The sequence below is a fragment of the Crinia signifera genome, chromosome 1, assembly GCF_055691185.1.
Source record: "Crinia signifera chromosome 1, ASM5569118v1, whole genome shotgun sequence".
Taxonomy (NCBI): Eukaryota; Metazoa; Chordata; class Amphibia; order Anura; family Myobatrachidae; genus Crinia; species Crinia signifera.
This window is the reverse complement of record NC_139217.1, coordinates 457623273-457648757: the sequence shown is the minus strand read 5'-3', so window position 1 is coordinate 457648757 and position 25485 is coordinate 457623273. Positions and strand designations below refer to the sequence as shown.

At 45.4% G+C, this 25485-nt stretch overlaps 1 protein-coding gene across 1 annotated transcript; it reads right to left on the bottom strand.

Moving 5' to 3' along the window:
- Positions 1–9410: 9410 nt before the first annotated feature.
- LOC146032348 (uncharacterized) lies at positions 9411–20904 on the bottom strand. The gene is made up of 9 exons (XM_083158487.1): positions 20809–20904; positions 18722–18946; positions 17327–17533; positions 16717–16950; positions 15406–15559; positions 13264–13373; positions 10867–10980; positions 9933–10079; positions 9411–9545 (listed from the first exon to the last, which is right to left on the bottom strand). The coding sequence occupies exons 1-9, from the start codon at positions 20902–20904 to the stop codon at positions 9411–9413; spliced, it is 1422 nt and encodes a 473-aa protein (XP_083014613.1).
- Positions 20905–25485: the final 4581 nt, after the last annotated feature.

Here is a 25485-nt window from a genome sequence, read left to right as displayed (position 1 = left end):
TAATGTGTTTTTTTAAAAGAAAGTATTAAAAGTGCTCTCTTCTTTTTAGATAATTAGTCCAATAAAAGTTATGTTTAAATAAATAATCATACAGTATCCCGTAATTAATACTGTATAAAAGAGTACGCCCAAAAAGGCACATTTGTCTTTCCGTTTGCTTCTATGCAAACAAACCCCTCTATATTCAGAGATTTATATATATATATATATATATATATATATATATATATATATATATATATATATTATGTTTAGTGTATATTTTTTGTTAGATTAATTTTTTAAATAGTCTTATTGTGGTCACATGCTCTCATGCACCCTGTTTTAACCTATATTTCATAGCTTATGTTAACCATTTCCCTAGATGATTAGTGACAGGTGTGTTGGTAACTGCTCACCTTTAAAAGCATAGTCTGCTGTGAGCTTTAGACCAGATAGCATGCCTAGAATCAAACATTAATGTCATAGCTATGTGTATTGCAGCCATTTTGAGCAGTAGTGTTAGGACCTGCAGAAAAGTGGGGTCCCTTGAAAGGGGCTGCAGGCTTAAATGCATTGATCAATTTATTAACTAAATCTCCACTATTTATTAATATCAGTTAATGTAATGAGTGCCGAGCCCCTACAATTTCTGTTTAAACAATGTGGTCACAAGCCATAGGGCACCCCAAAACTAGGAAAGGTGAGTGCCGATGCCTAGGAAGGGAAGGTGGATAGTTAGAGACCTGCTCTGGCTGCTGCAGCAGCTCCTGCTCTGCTGTGGTTGGGAAGGGAAGGTGCATAGTTAGAGACCTGCTCTGGCTGCTGCAGCAGCTTCTGCCCTGTTGTGGTTGGGAAGAGAAGGTGGGTAGTTAGAGACCTGCTGTGGCTGCTACAGCAGCTTCAGTCCTGCTGTGGTTGGGAAGAGAAGGTGGATAGTTAGAGACCTGCTCTGGCTGCTGCAGCAGCTTCTGCCCTGCTGTGGTTGGGAAGGGAAGGTGGATAGTTAGAGACCTGCTCTGGCTGCTGCTGCAGCAGCTCCTGCTCTGCTGTGGTTGGGAAGGGAATGTGGATAGTTAGAGACCTGCTCTGGCTGCTGCAACAGCTTTTGCCCTGCTGTGGTTGGGAAGGGAAGGTGTATAGTTGGAGACCTGCTCTGGCTGCTGCAGCAGCTCCTGCCCTGCTATGGTTGGGAAGAGAAGGTGCATAGTTAGAGACCTGCTCTGGCTGCTGCAGCAGCTCCTGCCCTCTGTGGTTGGGATGGGAAGGTGGATAGTCAGAGACCTGCTCTGGCTGCTGCAGCAGCTTCTGCCCTGCTGTGGTTGGGAAGAGAAGGAGGACAGTTAGAGACCTGCTGTGGCTGCTACAGCAGCTTCTGCTCTGCTGTGGTTGGGAAGGGAAGGTGGATAGTTAGAGACCTGCTCTGGCTTCTGCTGCAGCTCCTGTCCTGCTGTGGTTGGGTAGAGAAGGTGGATAGTTGGAGACCTGCTCTGGCTGATGCAACAGCTCTTGTCCCGCTGTGGTTGGGAAGGGAAGGTGGATAGTTAGAGACCTGCTCTGGCTGCTGCAGCAGCTCCTGCCCCGCTGTGGTTGGGAAGGGAAGGTGGATAGTTAGAGACCTGCTCTGGCTGCTGCAGCAGCTTCTGCCTGCTGTGGTTGGGAAGGGAAGGTGGATAGTTAGAGACCTGCGCTGGCTGCTGCTGCAGCTCCTGTCCTACTGTGGTTGGGTAGAGAAGGTTGATAGTTGGAGACCTTCTCTGGCTAATGCAACAGCTCCTGCCTCGCTGTGGTTGGGAAGGGAAAGTGGATAGTTAGAGACCTGCAATGGCTGCTGCAGAAGCTCTTGTCCCACTGTGGTTGGGAAGAGAAGATGGATAGTTAGAGACCTGCAATGGCTGCTGCAGAAGCTTCTGCCCTGCTGTGGTTGGAAAGTGAAGGTGGATAGTTAGGATTTCAGAATTATATCCTATAGTTTAAAATAAATGGCTTATATTAGAAGTGATCTGTAATTGGGGTCATTGGTGGTACTTTACCCCAGAAGTGAGGAGTTTTTACACTTTTTATATAGATCAGAATCTGGACCTCTGTACCCCTTTTACACCAAAAACCCTGGTCGGACCCTGGTCTTTGAACACGGATGTTTCCAGGGTCGGACCCTGATTCCTAACCCATTTACACAGCAATTCGACCTGGGTCGGACCAGGGTCTGCACCATTTACACTGGACCTGGGCCAGCCCTGCCTTGTCATTACAAATGGCCTGCAGCAGCACATAACCTTCCCTGCACATCATCACCCACCCTCCCTGCAGCATCACATCACCCCCCCCTGCACATCATCACCTCCTAGCAGCAGCAGCACCCCCACCTGCACATTATCACCCCCCGCACATCACCACCCCCCTGAAGCAGCATCACCCCCCTGCACATTATCACCATCCCTGCAGCATCAAATCACACACACCCCTGAAGTAGCCTCATCCCCCTGCCCATTATCACCGCCCCTGCAGCGTAAAATCACACCCCCCCCCCTGCAAATCATCACCCCCCTGAAGCATTACATCATGACCCCAACCCAGTGCGGGGTACAGCCTCCAGGCCGCGGGGTCCGGCAATGCAGGGCAGGGGGGGCGAGCTGTCAGGCTGCTGAGGGGGGAGACGGAGGGGATGCTCGCTGCTGCTGTAACAACTCCCCCCTGCAGCCTCGGGGTCAGGAGTGGAGGCAGCGGGAATAAGCAGTGCATGTGGGCAGGGGACATCATCACTTGTAGCACCACATCATCAGCCCCCCAGCGCGGGGTCCAGCCTCCAGGCAGCGGGGTCCGGCAGTGCAGGCGGGCAGGGGGTCCCTCCAGTGTATAGGAAGTCGCCGGCGGGGTCCCTCCAGTGTATGGGAAGTAACCCGCGAGCGTCCCTGCGACGGCTGGGAACTAGTAGCGGCAGTTCCATCCCAGCCGTCGCAGGGACGCTCGCGGGTTACTTCCTATACACTGGAGGGACCCCGCCGGTGACTTCCTATACGCTGGATGGACCGCCTGCACTGCCGGACCCCACTGCCTGGAGGCTGGACCCCGCGCTGGGGGGCTGATGATGTGGTGCTACAGGTGATGATGTCCCCTGCCCACATGCACTGCTTATTCCCGCTGCCTCCACTCCCGACCCCGCGGCTGCAGGGGGGAGTTGTTACAGCAGCAGCGAGTATCCCATCCGTCTCCCCCTCAGCAGCCTGACAGCTGGGGACAGCTTCCCCAGCACTGCATGCCATGCACGGACCCGCTGCGGGTGCCTCAACCCACAGCGGGACCATTTACACCGGCCTCTACACGGGTCCTAACCGTGTTCTACCCAGGTCAGGACCTGGGTAGAGGACCCGTGTAAATGGACACGGCTTGACCACATTTACACCGCCGAAGATCCGGGTCTGACCCGCCGCTGAAGTATACTTCAAACGTATACTCTACAGTGACTAATGCTATAAATAGTAGAACAATCTCTATTCACTAGATTAAACACTGATTAAATGCTACTTACTGTAGGTAAGATAATTAATAAGTTATTATTAGGTTTTACTTTTAGAAAGAGGTTTTCCTTCTGAAGTGATCCGGCTTCTCACAGAGATTAATAGGAATGACAATGACAGGTTCCTTGGGCTCCTGTAAATCATCTTATCGTGGGAACACACCAGCAGATGCTACATGAGCAATCTGAAAGCCTGAAGGACATTTACCAGGAATTTTAGGGGCATATTTATTATTATTCAGGAATGTCATGAACATGATAATTGTTGTCACCAGATATGGCTGCAATACAAATACTAAAGGCCCGTTAAATTGGACCAAAGCGCCTCTCCCTGACATGCAGTCGGGTCCGATGCGCAGCCCCGTGGTGGTCGGACTGGCTGGCCGTCTGACCACCCGTTCTGGGCGGGGGGGGGAAGAAGGGACGCATGTAATCCATCACAACGGATCGTATGTGTCCCTGCCGCCGGGAAGGTCCGTCGGGTGTCCGTACACTGCTGCGAGACGTCGCAGGCAGTGTATGGGCACCTTAAGTATTGGGGAAATTTACCAATAATCGCTTGTGCTGGGATATTGGGTCCGATAGCAGCCAGTGCCTGTGATGTGCAAAACATTAAGGAGACAATTTATTAAAATCATTTTTACTAAAATAATGTGAAAATTGGTGTTTTCACAGCCTTTTCTAATTTTTCAGGATCACTCTTGAATCTATTAAAGCACAGGTTCTCAAAGTCGGTCCTCAGGACCACACACAGTGCATGTTTGCAGGTCTCCTCACAGAATCACAAGTGAATTAGCTCCACCTGTGGATCTTTTAAAATGTGTCAGTGAGTAATGAGTGCACCTGTCGGGTGACCTGGAAAACGTGAATTGTGTGGGGCCCTAAGGATCGAGTTTGAGAACCACTGCATTAAAGGATCTTTTGGAGCTGTCTGGGGATCAGAGACTTCAGCTCTCCCCTTGAGGATGAAGTTAAAGTGCATGGGGAGCAGGGCGGCCCAAAATGGTCATTCATGCCTACAGCCCAAAACATGTGACAAAAACAAACATGAAACATAAAGAAAGAAATAAGCCAGCCTATGGCGCTAACAAGCCGTACACCTGCCAAGCACACAGCCTCAAGTGTAACTGCGGGGGATGTCCAGGCACCTGCACAAATTTGGTGACGCTAGATTCAAAGCAATTAGTTTTATGGTGAAACCAGATTTTTTTCCTCTTTAAACTGTTTACCTCTTTAATCTTGCAGCTGTATTACCAAACACACGCTGGTGCAGCTGATGGATATTCTTTTCATTCATTTTTTATTTATTCCCCTGATGATATGGTGTTTTTTGGGCCTGATTCAGGACTGATCGCTGGATTGCGTCTTCAGAGCCCAGTGATCAGGTAACCGCCGCCCACCAGTGTGTATCCCCGCCCCTGTGAATATGATCGCAGCTGTGCACACAGGAGGAAACCATTTGCAATCACTCACAATCACATCGTTTTCCTTCTGTTTGTAGACTTATTTGGATCTGTGGTGGCTGCGGGGAGATGGAGGCCGCTGGCGTCAGCAACGGCTGGACAACGCCTGCATTTTCCGTGGCACTCCACGAAAAAGTGCCACCCTCAAAAGCCCGCCGCCTGTTACTCAACTTGCAAATGGCCAGCAATGGCTAGCTACCAGTGGCCTTGTTCGCACGGGTGGCTTGTGCACAAGGGTGGTTGTCCATTATCGCCAGTGCTGAATCAGCCCCTTTGTTTTGTATCTGCTGAGGAGGGGCAATTCAATAGCAGTGGCGTAACTATAGGTCCGCAGCCCCCGCGGTGACGGGGAGGCGCAGAGCAAGTGTGGGTGCCGGGGGGTCTGCGGGGCTATAGTTACAGGCAGAGGCGTAACTAGATATTCGGAGGCCCCATAGCAAAAGTTTGTAAGGGCCCCCTGTTTAGCAACTGATGGTGATAAATGTATGCAAAACATATTAGTTTGACAGCAAAGATGGGCCCCCTTCAGCTCTGGGCCCCATAGCAGCTGCACCCCCTGCACCTATGGTAGTTACGCCCCTGGTTACAGGCTGCTGTCTGCCGGTACCTGGCCTGCCGCATCTGTCTGCGGTCATGGTCCCGTCTCTCCCGGTGCCGGCTACTGCTGCTATAATGATAAGTGACACTTAGAAAATGGCTGCCCCCATACTGCAGATGGTTTTTGAGGATGCTAGAGGAGGCTGCCGCCTCATCAGTTAGAAGGATGAAATTTATCAAATATTAGAGAGAAAGAGAGAGGGAGAAATCTAATTTTACTGGCTTCTCTGCACTTTATCTTTCTCCAAACTTTAATAAATTTCCTCCGGAGACATGGGGGAAATGCTTTCTTTTTGAAGAGACACATATGACTTACCCTGCCCACAGATGAAATGTGGGCAGGGCGATGACACAATTCACACCAAGGGCCTGATTCAGACCCAATTGCAGAGCTGTGAATGTGCGGTACACTGTGTGCATGCGCAAGCCGTCTGTGCATAGGCAGCCAGCGATGGCCAGTGATTGAAATCTTGCAGCTATTTCATTTTGGGAGTGTCCCAGAAAATGCAGGCGTTCCCCGGCCATTGGAAGGACGGGCCGCTGACATCACCAGCGGCCTCCTTCTCCCCATGGCCACCACAGCGCCGAGTAAGTCCTGGCTCACTCAGCGCTGTGAACAGAGGTAAAACTCATTCTATGGTGAATGAAGTTTTAGCCGTGCACATGGGTGGAAATTCGCTTGTGTGCGGCAGCGTAGGGCGGCATTTTCCTGATTGCTGGGCTTGGAAAACTAGCAGCCCAGCGATTAGGCCTGAATTGGGCATTTAATCATGCCATCATAGATCCACCCACTGCTTTGCTGGTAATGTGGAAATTTCATAGTGGGAGGCGGGGCTGCGATGACGGGTTCGTATCTCCACGCCCAAGTACCGCCCATTATTCAGAACCCTGCCATCTGCAGCATTAATCCAGCTGCAGCATTAATGTCGGAATGTATGATTTCATTGTTTAGGAAAGAGCTACTTTCCCTCATATGAATGACTGGCTTGAGGCGCGGAACTATATTTTGCAGCATGTGAAAGTTCTATTGATTCACAATCTGCCTCTATTAAAGAACATAATCAAAAATGTTTCCCCCTCAGACCAGTGTTTACCTGGATTCCTTGTTCTTCAGTCATTGGGACCTGATTAAGGGGTCCAGCCACCCTAGTGCCCCTTCCCCGAATCTCACCACCAATATTTTCACTCATATTCAGCTACAAATCTGTAACAGGATTGGGCCTCAGCTGCATTCATTCTGCCACTTACTGCCCTAGCAGTGCTGGCAAAGGCGGCACTGGCATCAATCACAGCCGCCTAGATCTAAAAAGACCTTGCTCCGCCCCCAATTCCAGCGGCACCAGGAAGCACTCCCATCCCAGTGCAATCCCCTCCCCCAGGACCCAGCTCAGTCTAATCATCCTATTGGCTAATCAGGCCCTGATTTATGTTTATGACAATGATTGTGCCGTTTCATTTAATTGTTGTCAGAGTTTGTTATTACTGTATCTATATGCATTTGTTCTGATATTGCTCCTGCCCCTTATAGTGGCTTCCTATATTGTTCTACATCTCATACACTATGGGCCTTATTCTAGTTCACTCTTTCTGACAAAATCCTTCCTAGATGGACAAAACCATGTGCACTGCAGGGGGGCAGCTGTAAAATGTGCAGAGAGAATTAGATTTGGGTGGGTTATTTTGTTTCTGTGCAGGGTAAATACTGACTGCTTTATTTTTACACTGCAATATAGATCTCACTTTGAAGTAAAACCCCACCCACATGTATTTCTCTCTGCAAAAGTAACATCTGCCCCACCTGCAGTGCAAATGGTTTTGTCCATCTAAGAAGGATTTTGTCAGAAAGAGTGAACTAGAATAAGGCCCTATATACTCCAATAATAATAATAAAAAAAAAATACTATACTCAAATATGAGTCTTGACAGTGCAAATATCATTTTATTACTATATTACAGGTGTTATTTCCATATATAAATATAGAAATACAGTACAACTGTCACACAATTCAATATTGTACAATAAAATATACATTATGGCTTTTAAAGTCATACGAAATATGATACACTGTAAATACAATGTGTATTTTTTGTTCCATCTCTCATGCATTTTTTACCTTCAGTAACATGACTGGAAAATAGAAGATTATTTTTAAAGTGTTCCTAAAACTATAATTAATTTGTTTACTTCCATTATATTCCAATGTAAACAAAACTGAGAATAAATCCAACATAAATCAGAGTTCAGTACAGAAAACATATTGCTAAATCGAGAGTCACGGGAAGGAGGTGCTGCCCTCTAGCGCTTCTGCTCGGAACTGCAGCTAAAGGTGCAATCCTAACTTTGAGGACAACCTGTCACAAATGATTTAATCAACGTTTCTGAAAAACACTGCAGCTATGGATCATAAATTATACAAATCATATATTAAATAGTACATACTGTAAAAGGTCAACAAAGGAGGTGCAGATATACTGTAGATGGTAGCGATGGGCTTGCTTTTGAGAATTTACAGGGGTAATGCTCTAGCTCTAGCAAAAGAGATTTAGGGCCCCCTGAGCGATTTATCGGACAGCAATTTTCACATTATCGCTCATGGCCAAAAGCGGCCGGTGTGTATGCACCTTAAGGCATGGGTGAGTTTTCAGAAATGTTGCTGCTAGATTTGAAGAGCCATAATTTAAAAGGCTGGGGATGGGATGTATAATGAGTTGTGTATTCTATGCGATACATCCAGCCCCTTATTGCATGAACAGTGGCTTTCTTTAGTAACAATGGGGCAGATGTATTAAGCCTGGCAAGAGATAAACTGGAGATAAACTGGAGATAAAGTGGAAGGAGATAATGCACCAGCCAATCAGCTGTGTTTGAAATAGGACAGTTGGGAGATGATTGGCTGGTGCGTTATCTCCTTCCACTTTATCTCCAGTTTATCTCTTCGCCAGGCTTAATACATCTGCCCCATTGTATGCAATAATTGCAATTAACACCACAAGGGTTTATGACCCAAGTGTCCATGTGCGGCTTTCTGCTTGATCATGTGCAAGAAACGGGGGACTCTGAGAGGGATCTTTCAGATCCCTTTCTGCGGATTTGTGCAAAAAGAAGAACACCATCTATAGATATTGAAAATAGTGCCCGATCTTCGCTGAAGACATTGCGACCAAGAAGGGTGGCCTCGTATCTCATCGCTGTTTTCATCATTCTTGGAAATGCTACTCTGGCCTCGTAGACTCGTCTGCCCGCACTGCTGGCTCCTCTTTAGTGATAGAAGCCAAATGCCGCTCAAGAATGTCACAATGCAGCATGTAACGTTGCAGCACACAAATCTTGGTCACTGTGGTATTTTGGTGGCACCTAGATGTAGTCTGCAACACTCCCCCTCATTGAGGCACCTCTGACCGCTTGTATCAGTTTTACCCGCTTTGACCGTTTCTGGAACGTGTGAATAGTAGCAGGAGTTGCGGGCTGCCTTCATTGAGCAGATAAAGACTAATCTCAACTTTATCCTTGTGACATCATTATGACAGACAAGAACATGTCTAAGTGTTGCCCTTTAAGTGTCGTTTTCTAGGGAACCGCCACTTGATCCACCACCGCCTGCGAATCCTAGCTTTAGAAGTAGCAAGGGACATTTTCATCTCATACTGTGTACATATAACATTAACGTGTCACACACTGTATAGTAGCCCACTACAAAGGCCTCTGTGTAACAGTCTTTGCCTTGTTGTGTAAAACATTTCCTATGGTATTTCCGTAAAGTGCAACATTATTTAAACGGCCAAGGAGTAAGTTCATTTCCATAGTGACCCAGCCATGCACTGATACAGTATGTCCGTGTAATAGGCAGTAGGAATTATGGCAGGTTAACAGCTTGATCGTCCTCAAATTTAGGAATCTTCTTAAATTCTTGCTGCTTCTTATGGAAAAGCTGTGCCAGGATGTGGTCGGACGTGGCGTGGAAATAGTCATCCATATCAAGTGTTTCCAGCTGTAAATACATGCAGACCGTTAGAAAAACGTCGAGACTTTTGTCAATTAATATATTATTGAATCCAGTGGCCATGACATCACCAGTGTAGTAATAAGCATACAGGAGTCGGATGAGAATCGCAATGGTTTGTATATATAAAAGAACATTTAAAGGGTTGGGAGACAGGAATAATAGTTATTTAGGGGTATTTACTAAAGCTTTTAAAAATTAAAAGAGGTGATGTTGCCCGTAGCAACAATCAGATTCTGTCAGTTATTTTCTAGGATGCAATAGAGAAATGATTGACAGCATCTGATTGGTTGCAGTTCCCAAGTAACCTCCTCCACTGGTGGTAAGTCACTCCCTGTACGTACTGCCTACCCAGTGATAATTACTGTATCTCACCTGGTTTCCAGTGGTGAAGGCCAGTATCATGTACAAGTCCTCATCGCATAAGCTTTTGATGTAATGCTGTGTTCCGATTGGGAAGAAGAAAACATCGCCAACATCGACTCTAAAATCCTCCACAGGTTTTTCTCCAACGATTCCAATCTGAAAATACATGTATTATTAATCCAGACTCCGTGTGAACCAGGATATATGCCATCAGTTAACAAATGCTGCAATCTAGAAATACCTATTTTTGTGGGAATATATCCTGGCGTGTAAATATAATGGACACAGAGCTCACATCAGGGCCTCTGCACACAGGGGGGAAATTGCTCACATTGATTAATTCCCCCCCTGCTCGCAGCGTTAAGTAAGTCTAGACTTACTCTAGGCTGAATCGGGCCCTTTAGATCTCTCCGCTTTACTGCTGTCCGAGGCTTTATACAAATGTTCGTTGTTCTGGTGACTTTTAATATCCATGTTTCTGCGGCAAGGACAATGTAAGTCCCCTTACAGTGAACAGATGATGTTACGATAAAAAGTTAACACTGAGACCATGTTAATATAAATTTGCTTTTTTAAGATCTGTGTTGCCAGCAAATTCTGATGTCTTCAGTGTTTATAAAGCAAACTATTGTGTATTGCAAGGAATAACATACACTACAGGGTACCGGGGGTAATTTACTAAGATGGGAGTTCCCCGAATATACTTATTTATTTAGCACCTTCTAGAAGATAATAGCATCTGATTTTGCCCTTAGCAACATCCCATGTTAACTGACATCTTAGTAAAGTTCTTGACAGACTACCGGAAAACAGCGCCTCCTAGAGGCGTACTTCATTACAGCAAATGTAAAATGTGTTTAAAAACCAGTTTCATCTTATAGCAGAAGATAAAAATAAAGTAACATCAAACAGAAAATGCCATGGACTAGATAAAGATGCTCACCTGACCACAGCCGCTGATGACATATCCCATTTCGTGGGCGTTGAAGTGGAAATGTGGCTGTCTCAGGCCATTGCTGGTTATTCTTAGGGTTCCCAGAGTTAGGGTGTCACTGTGCTGAGAAGAAACACCACGACTGTCACATGACCGAACCACACTCTCTCTGCATTATACTAACTACAGGGCCACGTGTCACTCATTACACTAACTACAGGGCCACGTGTCACCCATTACACTAACTACAGGGCCACGTGTCACCCATTACACTAACTACAGGGCCACGTGTCACCCATTACACTAACTACAGGGCCACATGCCGATCATTACACTAACTACAGGGCCACGTGTCGCTCATTACACTAACTACAGGGCCACGTGCCGCTCATAACACTAACTACAGGGCCAAATGCCGCTCATTACACTAACTACAGGGCCACGTGTCACTCATTACACTAACTACAGGGCCACATGCCGATCATTACACTAACTACAGGGCCATGTGCCGCTCATTACACTAACTACAGGACCACGTGTTGCTCATTACACTAACTACAGGGCCACGTGTCGCTCATTACACTAACTACAGGGCCACATGTCGCTCATTACACTAACTACAGGGCCACGAGGCGCTCATTACACTAACTACAATGCCACATGTAGCTCATTACACTAACTACAGGGCCACATGTCGCTCATTACACTAACTACAGGGCCACATGTCGCTCATTACACTAACTACTGGGCCACATGTCTCTTATTACACTAACTACAGGGCCATGAGGCGCTCATTACACTAACTACAGGGCAACATGTCGCTCATTACACTAACTACAGGGCCACGTGTCACTCATTACACTAACTACAGGGCCACGAGGCGCTCATTACACTAACTACAGGGCCACGTGTCACTCATTACACTAACTACAGGGCCACGTGTCACTCATTACACTAACTACAGGGCCACATGTCGATCATTACACTAACTACAGGGCCATGTGCCGCTCATTACACTAACTACAGGACCACGTGTCGCTCATTACACTAACTACAGGACCACGTGTCGCTTATTACACTAACTACAGGACCACGTGTCGCTCATTACACTAACTACAGGGCCACATGTCGCTCATTACACTAACTACAGGGCCACATGTCGCTCATTACACTAACTACAGGGCCACGTGTCGCTCATTACACTAACTACATGGCCACATGTCACTCATTACACTAACTACAGGGCCACGAGGTGCTCATTACACTAACTACAGTGCCACATGTCGCTCATTACACTAACTACAGGGCCACATGTCACTCATTACACTAACTACAGGGCCACGTGTCACTCATTACACTAACTACAGGGCCATGAGGAGCTCATTACACTAACTACAGGGCAACATGTCGCTCATTACACTAACTACAGGGCCATGTGCCGCTCATTACACTAACTACAGGACCACGTGTCGCTCATTACACTAACTACAGGACCACATGTCGCTCATTACACTAACTACAGGGCCACATGTCGCTCATTACACTAACTACAGGGCCACGTGTCACTCATTACACTAACTACAGGGCCACGAGGCGCTCATTACACTAACTACAGGGCCACATGTCACTCATTACACTAACTACAGGGCCACATGTCACTCATTACACTAACTACAGGGCCACATGTCACTCATTACACTAACTACAATGCCACACATCACAGGGAAAATGGCCCCCACAACCATTTTCCCGGAGACCTGTGCATGCGCATTAGACTGTATCACGGGGCCAGAGTCTGTTAGTATCAGTGCTCAGAGGGAGGGAGCCCGGACAGAGGCTGAACACTCTTTGCTTTTATAGAAATAAAAGTGAATGTTACTCAGGATAAAGGCCCTTATTCTGATTCATTTGCATCGGCTGTTTGTTCGCACGGGGAACGATGTTTTGCGTATGCACAACAGCATTTCTGCGCATGTGTATACGCTGGGTGCGTGAGAGCTCGGCGAAAAGCCCGTTCGCTGGGGGGGGGGGGGGTGGAGAGGGGTGTGGGGCACTGGACGCACGTGCTGGGGGCGGACAGCTGACATAACCGGATGTCAGCTGCCCGCTCCATTCCCTGCATTTCTTCGCTCATATGTACGAGTGGTCTGGGCCACCCTTACATATGCGTGCGCCTTCGCCATCATTAGATGGTCGGCGACCATCGAATGATGGGGGAGGTTCCCACTGGCATGCAAATGGATGTTCACCCATGTGTAAGCCTTGCGAATGAATCACACTTGCGAATGGGTGCCGCCGGCTAACCATTCGCAAGGTTGGGGTTAGGGTGACTCTCAAAGATGCGAATTCGCATCCGAGGGAGTCAACCAGAATAAGGGCCAAAGTACGCACAGTAAAGACACTTACTGAATTAACAGATTCACTATAGATCAGCTCGTTGGCACTCAGGCCAGCTCCGTTCCTCCGGTATCGAGCCCATTGTATAATTCCTCCGGGGAAGATGAATTGTCTCGACCCTAAAAATAAAAATGTCATTTTTATAGAAGAGTTCATTTTTACACAAATTGTTACACAATATATCGTTACACACTCTGAAGCTGGGTACACACTTAGCGATGTTTACCTAAACGTCCATCACTGCCGACAGGACCCTGCATTCAGCAAGTGCCGACAGGGGGAGGGCACATTCTACAGCACATCAACTTTATCAATGTTGTTGCATACTTGCCTACCCTCCCGGAATGGACGGGAGGCTCCCATAAATCGGGTCCCTCTCCCGGCCCCCCCTGGAAGGTGGGCAAGTCTCCTGCATGCTCCCCAAGGCCCCGGCCTCCCCCAGATCCGCTGAAACAAATTCTGGAATTTGCGGGGTCTGCGGGAGGGGGGTGAGACTAAAATGATGCGTCATTTTAGCGCCCCTTCGCCCCAAAGTGCAATTTTGGGTCTCTTATCTGGGCTGCTCCCAGAGAGGCAACTTCAAAGGTCAGCAAGTAGCCATTGATGCGAATTGCGAATCAGAGTTTGGGGCAATAGTAACGCCAACCGTGTAATAGTATCACTAGGATTTCCCTCTATGAGGGACACAAACTAAGCAATTACAGCAGAGGGAGAGGAGGGGGGAGCACAATTTTCCTGATTCCCCCTAGATGACCAGACCAAGGGCCAGATGTATCAAGCTTCAAAAAAATATATATCTTCTAACATCCGGCCCCAGGTAATTACATAGAAACTGCTGATCTGTCACTTCTAGCAATTAGGGGTGATCTGATTTCCATACAGAGTCACTGTGGTTTTCTAAAAAAGGAAAACGAGGAAGCGGCTTCATTGCCCACAGATGAGGTCTTGTGCAAAAGTTGCAAATGAGGAGAGATTTGAACTCGCACATCATCAAAGTGTGTCAGCATATGTAATGCAGCCTGCAAGGTAAGGCGATCTTATTCCAGCCGTCATCTGCTTATTTTCATACAAAAGAGCCACATTCATATTTTCCGGGACGAGTATCGCAGACTCAGTAAAGAAAATATTACAACACATCCCCCTGACCTGTGTCGGGACACAGGTGGTCATGTAAGGCAGCGTTCATGTCATAATCCTGAAGCAGTAGAGGGGTTTTCAGCCAACTGAACTGTTCAATAGAAAGTTTCAAAGCTATTTTGTGAAAAATTCACAGTTCCAAATCTCCACACAAAGACAGGCCCATCTACAAAATAGTCCCAGATAAATCTAAAGGCCTCCTCATGGAATCATCCCACCTACAAAATAATCTCAGATAAATCTAAAGGCCTCCGCATGGAATCATCCCACCTACAAAATAATCTCAGATAAATCTAAAGGCCTCCGCATGGAATCATCCCACCTACAAAATAGTCCCAGATAAATCTAAAGGCCTCCTCATGGAATCATCCCACCTACAAAATAATCTCAGATAAATCTAAAGGCCTCCTCATGGAATCATCCCATCAACAAAATAATCCCAGATAAATCTAAAGGCCTCCGCATGGAATCATCCCATCAACAAAATAATCCCAGATAAATCTAAAGGCCTCCGCATGGAATCATCCCACCTACAAAATAATCCCAGATAAATCTAAAGGCCTCCGCATGGAATCATCCCACCTACAAAATAATCCCAGATAAATCTAAAGGCCTCCGCATGGAATCATCCCACCTACAAAATAATCCCAGATAAATCTAAAGGCCTCCGCATGGAATCATCCCACCTACAAAATAATCCCAGATAAATCTAAAGGCCTCCGCATGGAATCATCCCACCTACAAAATAATCCCAGATAAATCTAAAGGCCTCCGCATGGAATCATCCCACCTACAAAATAGGCCTAGCTAAAGCTACAGGCCTCCACATACAAATAAGACAAGCATCGGACCTTCACATAAAAAAAGGCCCATCTACTAAAAATAGGTGCAGTCAGCTAAGGCTCCAGGCCTCCTCACAAAACTAGGGCCCATCCCAGCTATAGCTCCAGGCCTCCGCATAAAAATAAGCCCAGCTACAGCTCATGTATATAGTAATTAAAATAGCAGTATAACCTTTTAAATCATAAAAATACTTCCAGACGTCTGAGTCATTGGACTGTACGTAGGCGGCATTCTGGATAAGTTCCACCAGGTTTTCAGGGAGGTTTACAGCTTGGTCTTCTTTTGGTTTCTCGAAGGTCCTGATGAAATTTACGCCACCTTCTGGCTGAATGAGACAAAAACCAGGGCAAAAAGGTTGATTAATATGCAAGTTCAAATCAGCCCAGCCTTAATAACCAGGGCGCCGGGATCTGGGGGGGGGGAGATGGGTGCCACCAAGTCTGCCTATCAACAAATAAAAGATGTCTATGGGGATCCATCTTGTACTCAATGCAGGTGGCTGCTGTGGAACCTCTAAGACCTCACCTCCATACTTTCCCTTGAGGCATCCTCCCCTACTTTGCTGCCCCTCTTCCTTGTACTCCTTGTACTTTGTTGTGAATGGCAAAGGGAGAGCTGGGAGGACCACCTGATTTTTGTGAGCCTCCCTGCCATTCCGGAATGTTAGGCAAGTATGCCTTAAGCGGTTGAAAAGTGGACAGTGGTGGCAGTATGGAGTGTGTGTGAGGGTGGGGGGGTGTAGTAGGTTGAAGTTTTGCTTAGGGTGCTGAGAAGCCTTACACCGGCCCTGCTAAAAACACTGGTTGATTTGCATAATGGGGGTCAGGTAGACAAATGCATAGACCTGTATAGTTCAGGCCTCTTGTAGACAAAAAACATGCAAAGACAAATGTTAGGTACAGTCTGCTAAGAGAGTGTATCTGCCAATCGGTCAATTTTGTTTATAAAACTGATAAAAGTATGAAAAAAATGGATTTATACTTCAAAGTTTATCCACCACATTGAAGTCTTGTGAGACCTGACTGCATATCGAAACAGGCCGCGGTGGTAACAGCACCGATTCCTGGCCACTAGGTCACCACGGAGTAAGAGGAACAATCAGAAGCTGTAATATCCACAGTGTTTGTAAACCATTGAGTGGTTTAATCCAGTGATTGCCACACATGGTCCCGAGACAGCACAAAGCTTATGTTTTCCAGGTCACCTGTGGATTTTTGAAAATGTGACAGTTGGTGATACACAGTGCTCCTGCCAGGTGACCTGGAGAACATGACCTGTTTTGGGTCCAGTTTGAGGACCCAGTCTGAGAAACACTGGTTTCATCTATTGTGGTGCAGTGGTGAAGGGGAAGAGTTTGTTTGCTCATATACAACAAATAACTACCAATGAGTCAGTATTACCCAATGTGGTGGAACATGGAGTGCTGGACCCCATCACAATCCCAGCATCAAATGCCAAAAGCTACATCTTACATGTACTGACCTTTAGTGACCTTGCGGCAATGTCCTCCGGAGTCATGTAAAACGCGTCATCCACATCAAGAGTTTTCAGCTCTTCATGAGTAGTAAAGAACAGAAGGAAAAGGCAGTCTTCATCGCCCACGTTCTTTACCCAGTGTAGGGTGTTCTTAGGGAAGAAGATGACCTGGCCAGCAGTAACGTTGTAGGTGGTGACAGTGTTGGCCCCATCATCAACTATCCCAATCCATGCCTTGCCCTGGTACGACAAAGATCCAAGTTACAGAAAGTCTACAAACAGGTTACAGTTAAGTATTATAACATAAACTTCCATGACAGTTGCTAAGGTTAGGTGACAGTAGAGTTACACTGAAACCTACGGCAGGTGCTACTGAGCAGCAACACTGCCCCTAGTGGATTGGGTGTGTAGGCAAATACTGTGCAGGCTGTACTGGGTAGTGTGTCCGCTGAGATCCATCGGTGATAGGGTTGGTGGAAGTATGGCCTGATAACGATAGGATCACATCAGATGACAGGGTGGAGAATGATGAGGTGCCAGTGATGCCAAGAAATATGAAAATTTGCAAAGAGGAAGGGTCATGACGGCTACTAAGTTCCTGCCATGCTACACTTACCTGCACCAGGAAGCCGTGCTCGTTGGCATTGAAGTGCCAGTGTGGGGCTCTCAAGCCTTTGCTCACAATCCGCAATGTGCCCACTGTCATTTTTGATTGATGATTATTAATGCTGGTACCAAATTGCATCTCGTTGTCATTGGAATAATCGTTAGCTTTATTCCTGTAGCGTGCCCACTGTATAGCTCCTCCTTCAAACTGAAACACCTTTAAAAACAAACCATACATCGCGCATATTAATGATACGAGCATGGAGTATTATAATGGCAGTTATAAGGTGCTAATGAAGCAACACACTGCAGAACATACAGAAGGTGAATAAAGATTCAAAGGGGCAGATTTATTAAGCTTGGTGACGTGATAGTGTCTGGTTTTTATCACCGGCCAATCAGCTCGTAACTGTCAAGTTACAGACTTGGTTTGAAAAATGACAGGTAGGGGCTGATTGGCCGGTGATAAAAACCAGACACTTTATCACTTCACTGAGCTTAATAAATCTGCCCCAAAGGTCCTCAAGGCACCCAAATGGTTCAGGTCTTATGTATATACATGCTTGGACACAGGTGACTTAATCAGTCAATTTGATTTAATTATCTTTGCTATGGAGATCTTTAACCCGCAGAAACCAATCAGAATGTTTCTTTCATTTTCTAAGACGTACCGGGATAATTAATCTGGTTGCTGTGGGTTACAGCACCTTTTTTCTGACCATCCCTTTTCCTAAATTTAAACAAATAGGCTGCTGCTCTGGATTTAATAAACCGTCTTTTTCTAACTGTAAAGCTAAATAACCTTCAGACAATGATTGATTATTTTATGTTAGAATGTAAACTTTTGATATGCCCAAATGTTTAAATCCAAGGTTTGGTGAGGACACAGTGGCGTAACTCTCAGAGACATTGGGGGCAGTGGGAACTGGGCTCTAGCTGTCAAAGGGCCCCAAGAAAGGGGGCTGCTGAACTAGGACGGATCTCTGTGTTCCATAATGTATAATGCCTCCTTTTTGTGATGCCACACCTACTTTCCATGAGGCCATGCCCCCTTTACGCTGCGCGGCATCGTATCCCATTACCGCTGCCACACGCCCCCAGCATGCACTGCTCCTTGAGACATTGCAAAATGCTGCGCCCGTTTGCAGTCAGGGTTTTGCGCATGAGCATTTCTGCGACCATCAAGGCAGGAGACGATTTTGGTTCACTGTGAGTAAACCAGAATCAGACCCTTTACCCTGTGTGCGCCTGATATTAGAACTGCGATTCTGCACGGACGCACTCGAGACACATACGCGGCGCCATTTAGACACACATGTGCGGAACCTAGAGAACGCCCTCTGGCCATAAGTGTTTCCTAGTCCGTGGACCATTTCCAGATGACCCCAGGTTACTCTCAGCTCACCTTAGATTTGCTGAGGTGATTCATGAAACTGTATCGGCTCGCAGCGCTGCTGCTGTCCTGCGGTGGAGCCTTATCCATCTCCATGCCGGGGCTCATTGAGTCTTTCTCATTAAAATGACCCAGGTAAACCAAAGATAGAATCAGGACCCCGATGGCCGTGGTGATGAGACAAGCCAGGAAGCAGACCATGAAGATTTTCATCAGAGAGGTAGAACGTTTCTTATCCTGCCAGGAGGAGAGATTAATGGTCACCTATGATGGTAAGTACAAGTCCAGCATGTGAATTCATCTAGTACAGAGGTGGCCAAACCGGTCCTCGAGATCTACCAACGGTCCACGTTTTCCAGGTTACCTAGCTGGTGCACAGCTGTAGTCATTACTAACGGTCACATTTCCCAGACTCCCTAGCTGGTGCACAGCTGTAGTCATTACTAACGGTCACATTTCCCAGACTCCCTAGCTGGTGCACAGCTGTAGTCATTACTGTCACATTTCCCAGACTCCCTAGCTGGTGCACAGCTGTAGTCATTACTAACTGTCGCATGTCACACATCACCTAGCTGGTGCACAGCTGTAGTCATTACTAACAGTCACATTTCCCAGACTCCCTAGCTGGTGCACAGCTGTAGTCATTACTAACGGTCACATTTCCCAGACTCCCTAGCTGGTGCACAGCTGTAGTCATTACTAACGGTCACATTTAAAAAAATGCTGCATTCATTCCTACGATAGATCCACAGGTTGCCTGGAAAATCGCTCAGTGTGTATGCAGTGTGTATGCCCTGAGCTATTTTCAAGCCAGTGATCAACGCTGTCCGTACACGCTGGGCAAAATCGCCCAGTTTGTATGGACCTTTAATATGCCCCTGCTATGGGGGCTGATTTATTTTTGGAAATGGAGGGACCCATAATATTGCAAATGCAATTAATTGACATCATTATTATTATTATTAACCTGTATTTATAATGCACCATAAGGGATCTGCAACTCCCAATTACAGAGTACATTAACAAATTGGGCATCAGGGACGGTGTAATGGTTAGCATTACTGCCTCACAGCACTGAGGTATGGGTTTGATTCCCACCATGGCCCTAACTGTGTGGAGTTTGTATATTCTCCCCGTACTTGCGTGGGTTTCCTCCGGGTACTCTGATTTTCTCTGGGTGCTCCGGTTTCCTCCGGGTGCTCCGGTTTCCTCCCACACCTATATACTGGTAGGTTAATTGGCTCCCAACCTTAGAATGTCTGTGTGTGCGTGTACATGTGGTAGGGAATACAGACCCTCATTCGGGTTGACTTGCAAAGCCAACGAAACACCACCCACATGAATGTCCGCCCCAGCCAAGTTGCTGGAGCCTGCACATGTGCATACGCAGAAACTGAACATCGCTCCTTCGTCTGAACGCACAGGGGAGCGGGAGGATCAGAATTACCTCCATAGAGTGTAAGCTCCACTGGGGCAGAGACTGTTGTGAATGTTCAAATATTCTCTCCGTACAGCGCTGCAGAATATGTATGCGCTATATAAATAACTGGTAGTAAATAAATAAGCAAAGCAAGAACGCAGCGACTAAACAGTGTTAACCATTACATTGGCGAATCGTCGTTCTGCTATTTATCAAGATGTCAATAAACAAAAGATGTTAGAATGGAAAACACAAACGGAATCTCCCCTACAGCACAATGGGCGCCAAATGTATCAAGCTTCAAAAAGTGATAAAATGAAGATCGATAAACAGCCAGCTAATTAGCTCCTACCTGCCATGGTACAGGCTGGGTTTGAAAATGACGCTTAGGAGCTGATTGGCTGGTTGTTTATCACTCTCCACTTTTATCCCTTTTTGAAACTTGATACATCTGGCCCAACAACACATAAACGACGTGGGCACTGTACTAATTACCCACCATCACAACCCTCGGAACGACAGAGATATTTTTGACATTTCAAGAACAAAATAAACCACCATGAATAAACCGCTCCTGGAAACTATGATGGCGATTTCTGATAAAGCCAGATTATAATTCCTCCATAATGCACAATAAAGCATTTACACAAATTGAAATGTGCAGATATTTGGCGTTTACCTGTCCGGGATCAGAGTGGTTTTGCTGCGGATGATTTTTATTGGGAGAGGAAAGTTCCAGCCCATTTTCTTGCGTCTCAAACCCACGATTATCCATTATGGACAGAGGGTAAATGAGCTATCGTCTGGTCCAGTGAGCTCAGGGACTGTGTGAATGCACTAGTGTGTGGAACCCTTTTATAGTTATTTCACAAGGAAATAAGTGAAGCTTGTTTATTATACAGTATGTAATACAGGTCAGTCTGATACAGCCAATGGGGATGCAGGATATTCTTCAAAAGTCTAAGTGTGAGGAAATACACATCCATCCTTGAATTACTCAACAAGCCCAGCGTGAGTCATGCTGAGATGACATAAAATGTAGCCCAGCAACAGGAAATTCTACATCCTCACTAGAAGACTAAGGGGGAAATTTACTAAGATGTGAATTATATTTCAGATGGCATGTTGCTTTGGGCAACCAATCAGATATCTATTACTTTCTCAAAAGTTCCAATTAAATAAGATGTATACTGCCCCCCAGTAGCATATAGATTCTCTCAATGTCCTAATATCAGGAGCATTTTTTATCCATCTTACAATACACATAGCTATCACATCAATGTTTGATTCCAGGCATGCTATGTGGTCTAAAGCTCACAGCAGACTATGCTTTTAAAGGTGAGCAGTGTATTGTAGCCATTTTGAGCGATAGTGTTAGGACCTGCAGAAAAGTGGGGTCCCGTGAAGGGGGCTGCAGGCTTAAATGCATTAATCAATTCATAAACTTAATCTCCACTATTTATTAATATCAGTTAATTTAGTGAGTGCAGAGCGCCTACAATGTCTGTTTAAACAATGTGGTCACAAGCCATAGGGCACCCCAAAACTAGGAAAGGTGAGTGCCGATGTTTAGTGTATATATATATATATATATATATATATATATGGCAAACTACTCCTCACCTCTATGAGCTGAAGTACCGCCAGAGACCACTTGGGGCCACACAACGAACCGAATTACTTCTATGGGGAATATTTACGAAGCTGAAATGGCTACAAATACGCCTTTTCATAGCAATTTCTGGCCATATATGTCTTTAAATTTTCTATGGTTGATATACGGCCATACGTTTTTCAGGCATATACCTATTCAGGAATACAAATGCATATGCCATTGAAATAATAATAGATCCTTCGTCAGTAGCGTTCCTAACCATATCTCTGAGCGCTTTAAATAGCGCTGCTAATTACACACACTTCCGCGTTCCATGCGGAAACAGTATGGCCGTGCGTTCCATACGGCCGGAAATGCGTTCCACAATGTTATTTGTGGATGCGCATAGAGGTTGCCGGACACACTCTGATTTTTCACATGATTAAAAGATGGCTGTGCGTTCCAACTGCTTATATCAGGGGTGTCCAAACTTTTTGCGAAGAGGGCCAGATTTGGTGAAGTGTAAATGTGTGGGGGCCGACCTTTCAGCCTGACATTGTTTGAATCATTAATCACATCAGAATGGTCCCCCACTCTGTCCCCCCATTCACTCTATGTCCCCTAGCCTGCCCCTTCACTGTATTCCCCCCCAGCCTGCCCCATTCGCTGTATGTCCCCAGCCTGCCCCTTCTTCACTGTATGTCCCCCATTCACTGTATGTTCCCCACTCTGCACCCATTCACTCTGTCCCCCAGCCTGCCCCCCTTCTCTTAATGTCCATCAGTGCCTCCATTCATTGTATGCCCCCAAGCCTGACTCCCATTTACTGTATGACCCACATTCACTATGTACCCCACTCTGCCCCCATTCACTGTATGTCCCCCACCCTGCCTCTGATCCCCCTTCTCTGAATGGCCATCACTGCCTCCATTGACTGTATGTCCCCCAGCCTGACCCTCCTTCACTGTATGTCCCCCACTCTGCCCCCATTCACTGTATGTCCCCCACTCTGCCCCCTCCCTTCTCTGTATGTTTCCCAGCCCCTTGTGTGAGCCAGAGGAAGGAGAGGAAAAGCAGCCACTGCAGGGACAGGAGATGCTTGGGCTCCCGCTGCTGCCCTCCTCCGCTCTGCCTGTTACGGGAGCAAGCTTCCCCTTTGCTGCCCCCCTCCCCAAACACTGCTATCACTGATTGAGGAGTAGGGTGATATATGATTGCAGCAGCAGGGGTAGGACGCCAAACACATCTGACTGTGACGGCCGGCACCTCCTCACTACAGACAGCAAGGAAAAGGCACGCTCGCCGGGGCCCCACCATTAGTGTCCTGTGCTATGCTTCCCACATCTGATGCTCTGCCCGCTTCCAGCTGGAAGCTGTGGGCCGCTTGAAATGACAGCACGGGCCGCAATTGGCCCCCGGGCCTGACTTTGGACATGCCTGGCTTATATTATGCGTGTCACCAGCGGGATATATTAAAATACCCTCAGAACAACATATCGTGCATATCTCCAGCGGGATTTCACACATATCTGAATTAACACGGTGCAAGAGTGTACAAAAAGCAGCAATTATACGGATATCTTCAACAATATATATATATATATATAGATATATATCTATATATATATATAGATATATATATATATAAATTAGTTTTTTTGTGAAATTTCATATATATAAAATTATGTTAAAAATCCTTAATTCAATGATTATTAAAAACTATGATTAATACAAAATATATAAAAATGATATATAAAAACAATGATTATTTCAGTATAAAAAAGGAGGGATGTCATTTTAAGACAAGAAATGTTTGAGTTTGAATTCACCATTTAACCCCCCTGGACCGAGGGTGTTAAGGCGGTGAATCCATCTCATTTCTGTCTGAGATAGCCTTTTATCAATGTCTCTGGTACGCCATCTGGGAGTAATCATTTGAATGCCACAAAAATTTATTAAAAAACATTCCTTGGACTGATGGTGACTTTTAAAATGATTTGATAAATGGTGCGTTGCTAAACCTTTTCTAATATTGTATATATGTTCAGCTAAACGCACCTTCAGTTGGCGGCTTGTCTTGCCAATATAAAATAAATTGCACCAGCATTCTAATAAATATATTAAATTTTTGGAGTGGCAAGTTATAAATTCATTTATCAAGTATTTCTTTTCTTTGACTTTGAATTCAACTGTTTTGCGGTTTGGATTTTTTACTGATTTGCACATAAGACGCCACATCGGTGGAATCCTTTTGTTCTAATACTTTGTCGTGGTATATTGTCAATGGTGCTTTTAACTAAATGATTTTTTAACGAGTTAGCCTTTCGATAGATAAAAACTGGTTTTGGGGGAATCAGATCTCCTAAAATCGGATCCTGTTTGATCAAGTGCCAGTTTTTATTAAAAACATTTTTTTAGAAACATCACCACTATCCTGCAATCTTAAGAATTTTATTATTGAAAGTATTGATTTTATCCTTCATAATAATTATTTTTATCATGAAGGGAATTTTTACCTGCAGTGTGTGGGCACCGCTATGGGTACCAGATTCGCCCCTAGCTACGCCAACCTATTCATGTCCTACTGGGAACATCTACATGTGTGGCAGGGCGGACAGCTGGGGGCGGGTCTGGTCCTATGGTATCGTTTTATCGATGATATATTTTTTATCTGGAGGGATGGTCAAGAAAGCCTTTTAACCTTTTGTGAGAACTTAAATATTAATGATTTTTCTATTAATCTAAGTTTTAATACTAGTACATCAGAGATCTCATTTTTAGACTTGACTATCTATATTGACAACAATCAGGTTAATACAAAGACCATTAGAAAGCCCACTGATTCTAATGGATACATAGATACAACCAGCCAACACCATAAAAATTGGCTGGATGGTATTCCTTTTGGGCAATATACCAGAATAAAAAGAAACTGCTCTGATGCATTGGTTTGTTCTGAACAAATTAACGAAGTAACAGAAAGATTGGAGGCAAAAGGATATACCACAGAAGTTCTCACAAAGGCTAAAAATAGAATTGAAGCCATCGATAGAAAGGATCTTTTAACTGAAAAAGCTCCCAAGAATGAAACAAATAATAAATACCAATGGGCTTTTATATCACAGTATAACAACATCCATTTTAAGATTGAAAATGTTTTTAATAAAAACTGGCACTTGATCAAACAGGATCCGATTTTAGGAGATCTGATTCCCCCAAAACCAGTTTTTATCTATCGAAAGGCCAACTTGTTAAAAAATCATTTAGTTAAAAGCACCATTGACAATATACCACGACAAAGTATTAGAACAAAAGGATTCCACAGATGTGGCGATTGTCTTATGTGCAAATCAGTAAAAAATCCTAACCGCAAAACAGTTGAATTCAAAGTCAAAGAAAAGAAATACTTGATAAATGAATTTATAACTTGCCACTCCAAAAATGTAATATATTTATTAGAATGCTCCTGCAATTTATTTTATATTGGCAAGACAAGCCGCCAACTGAAGGTGCGTTTAGCTGAACATATATACAATATTAGAAAAGGTTTAGCAACGCACCATTTATCAAATCATTTTAAAAGTCACCATCAGTCCAAGGAATGTTTTTTTATAAATTTTTGTGGCATTCAAATGATTACTCCCAGATGGCGTACCAGAGACATTGATAAAAGGCTATCTCAGACAGAAATGAGATGGATTCACCGCCTTAACACCCTCGGTCCAGGGGGGTTAAATGGTGAATTCAAACTCAAACATTTCT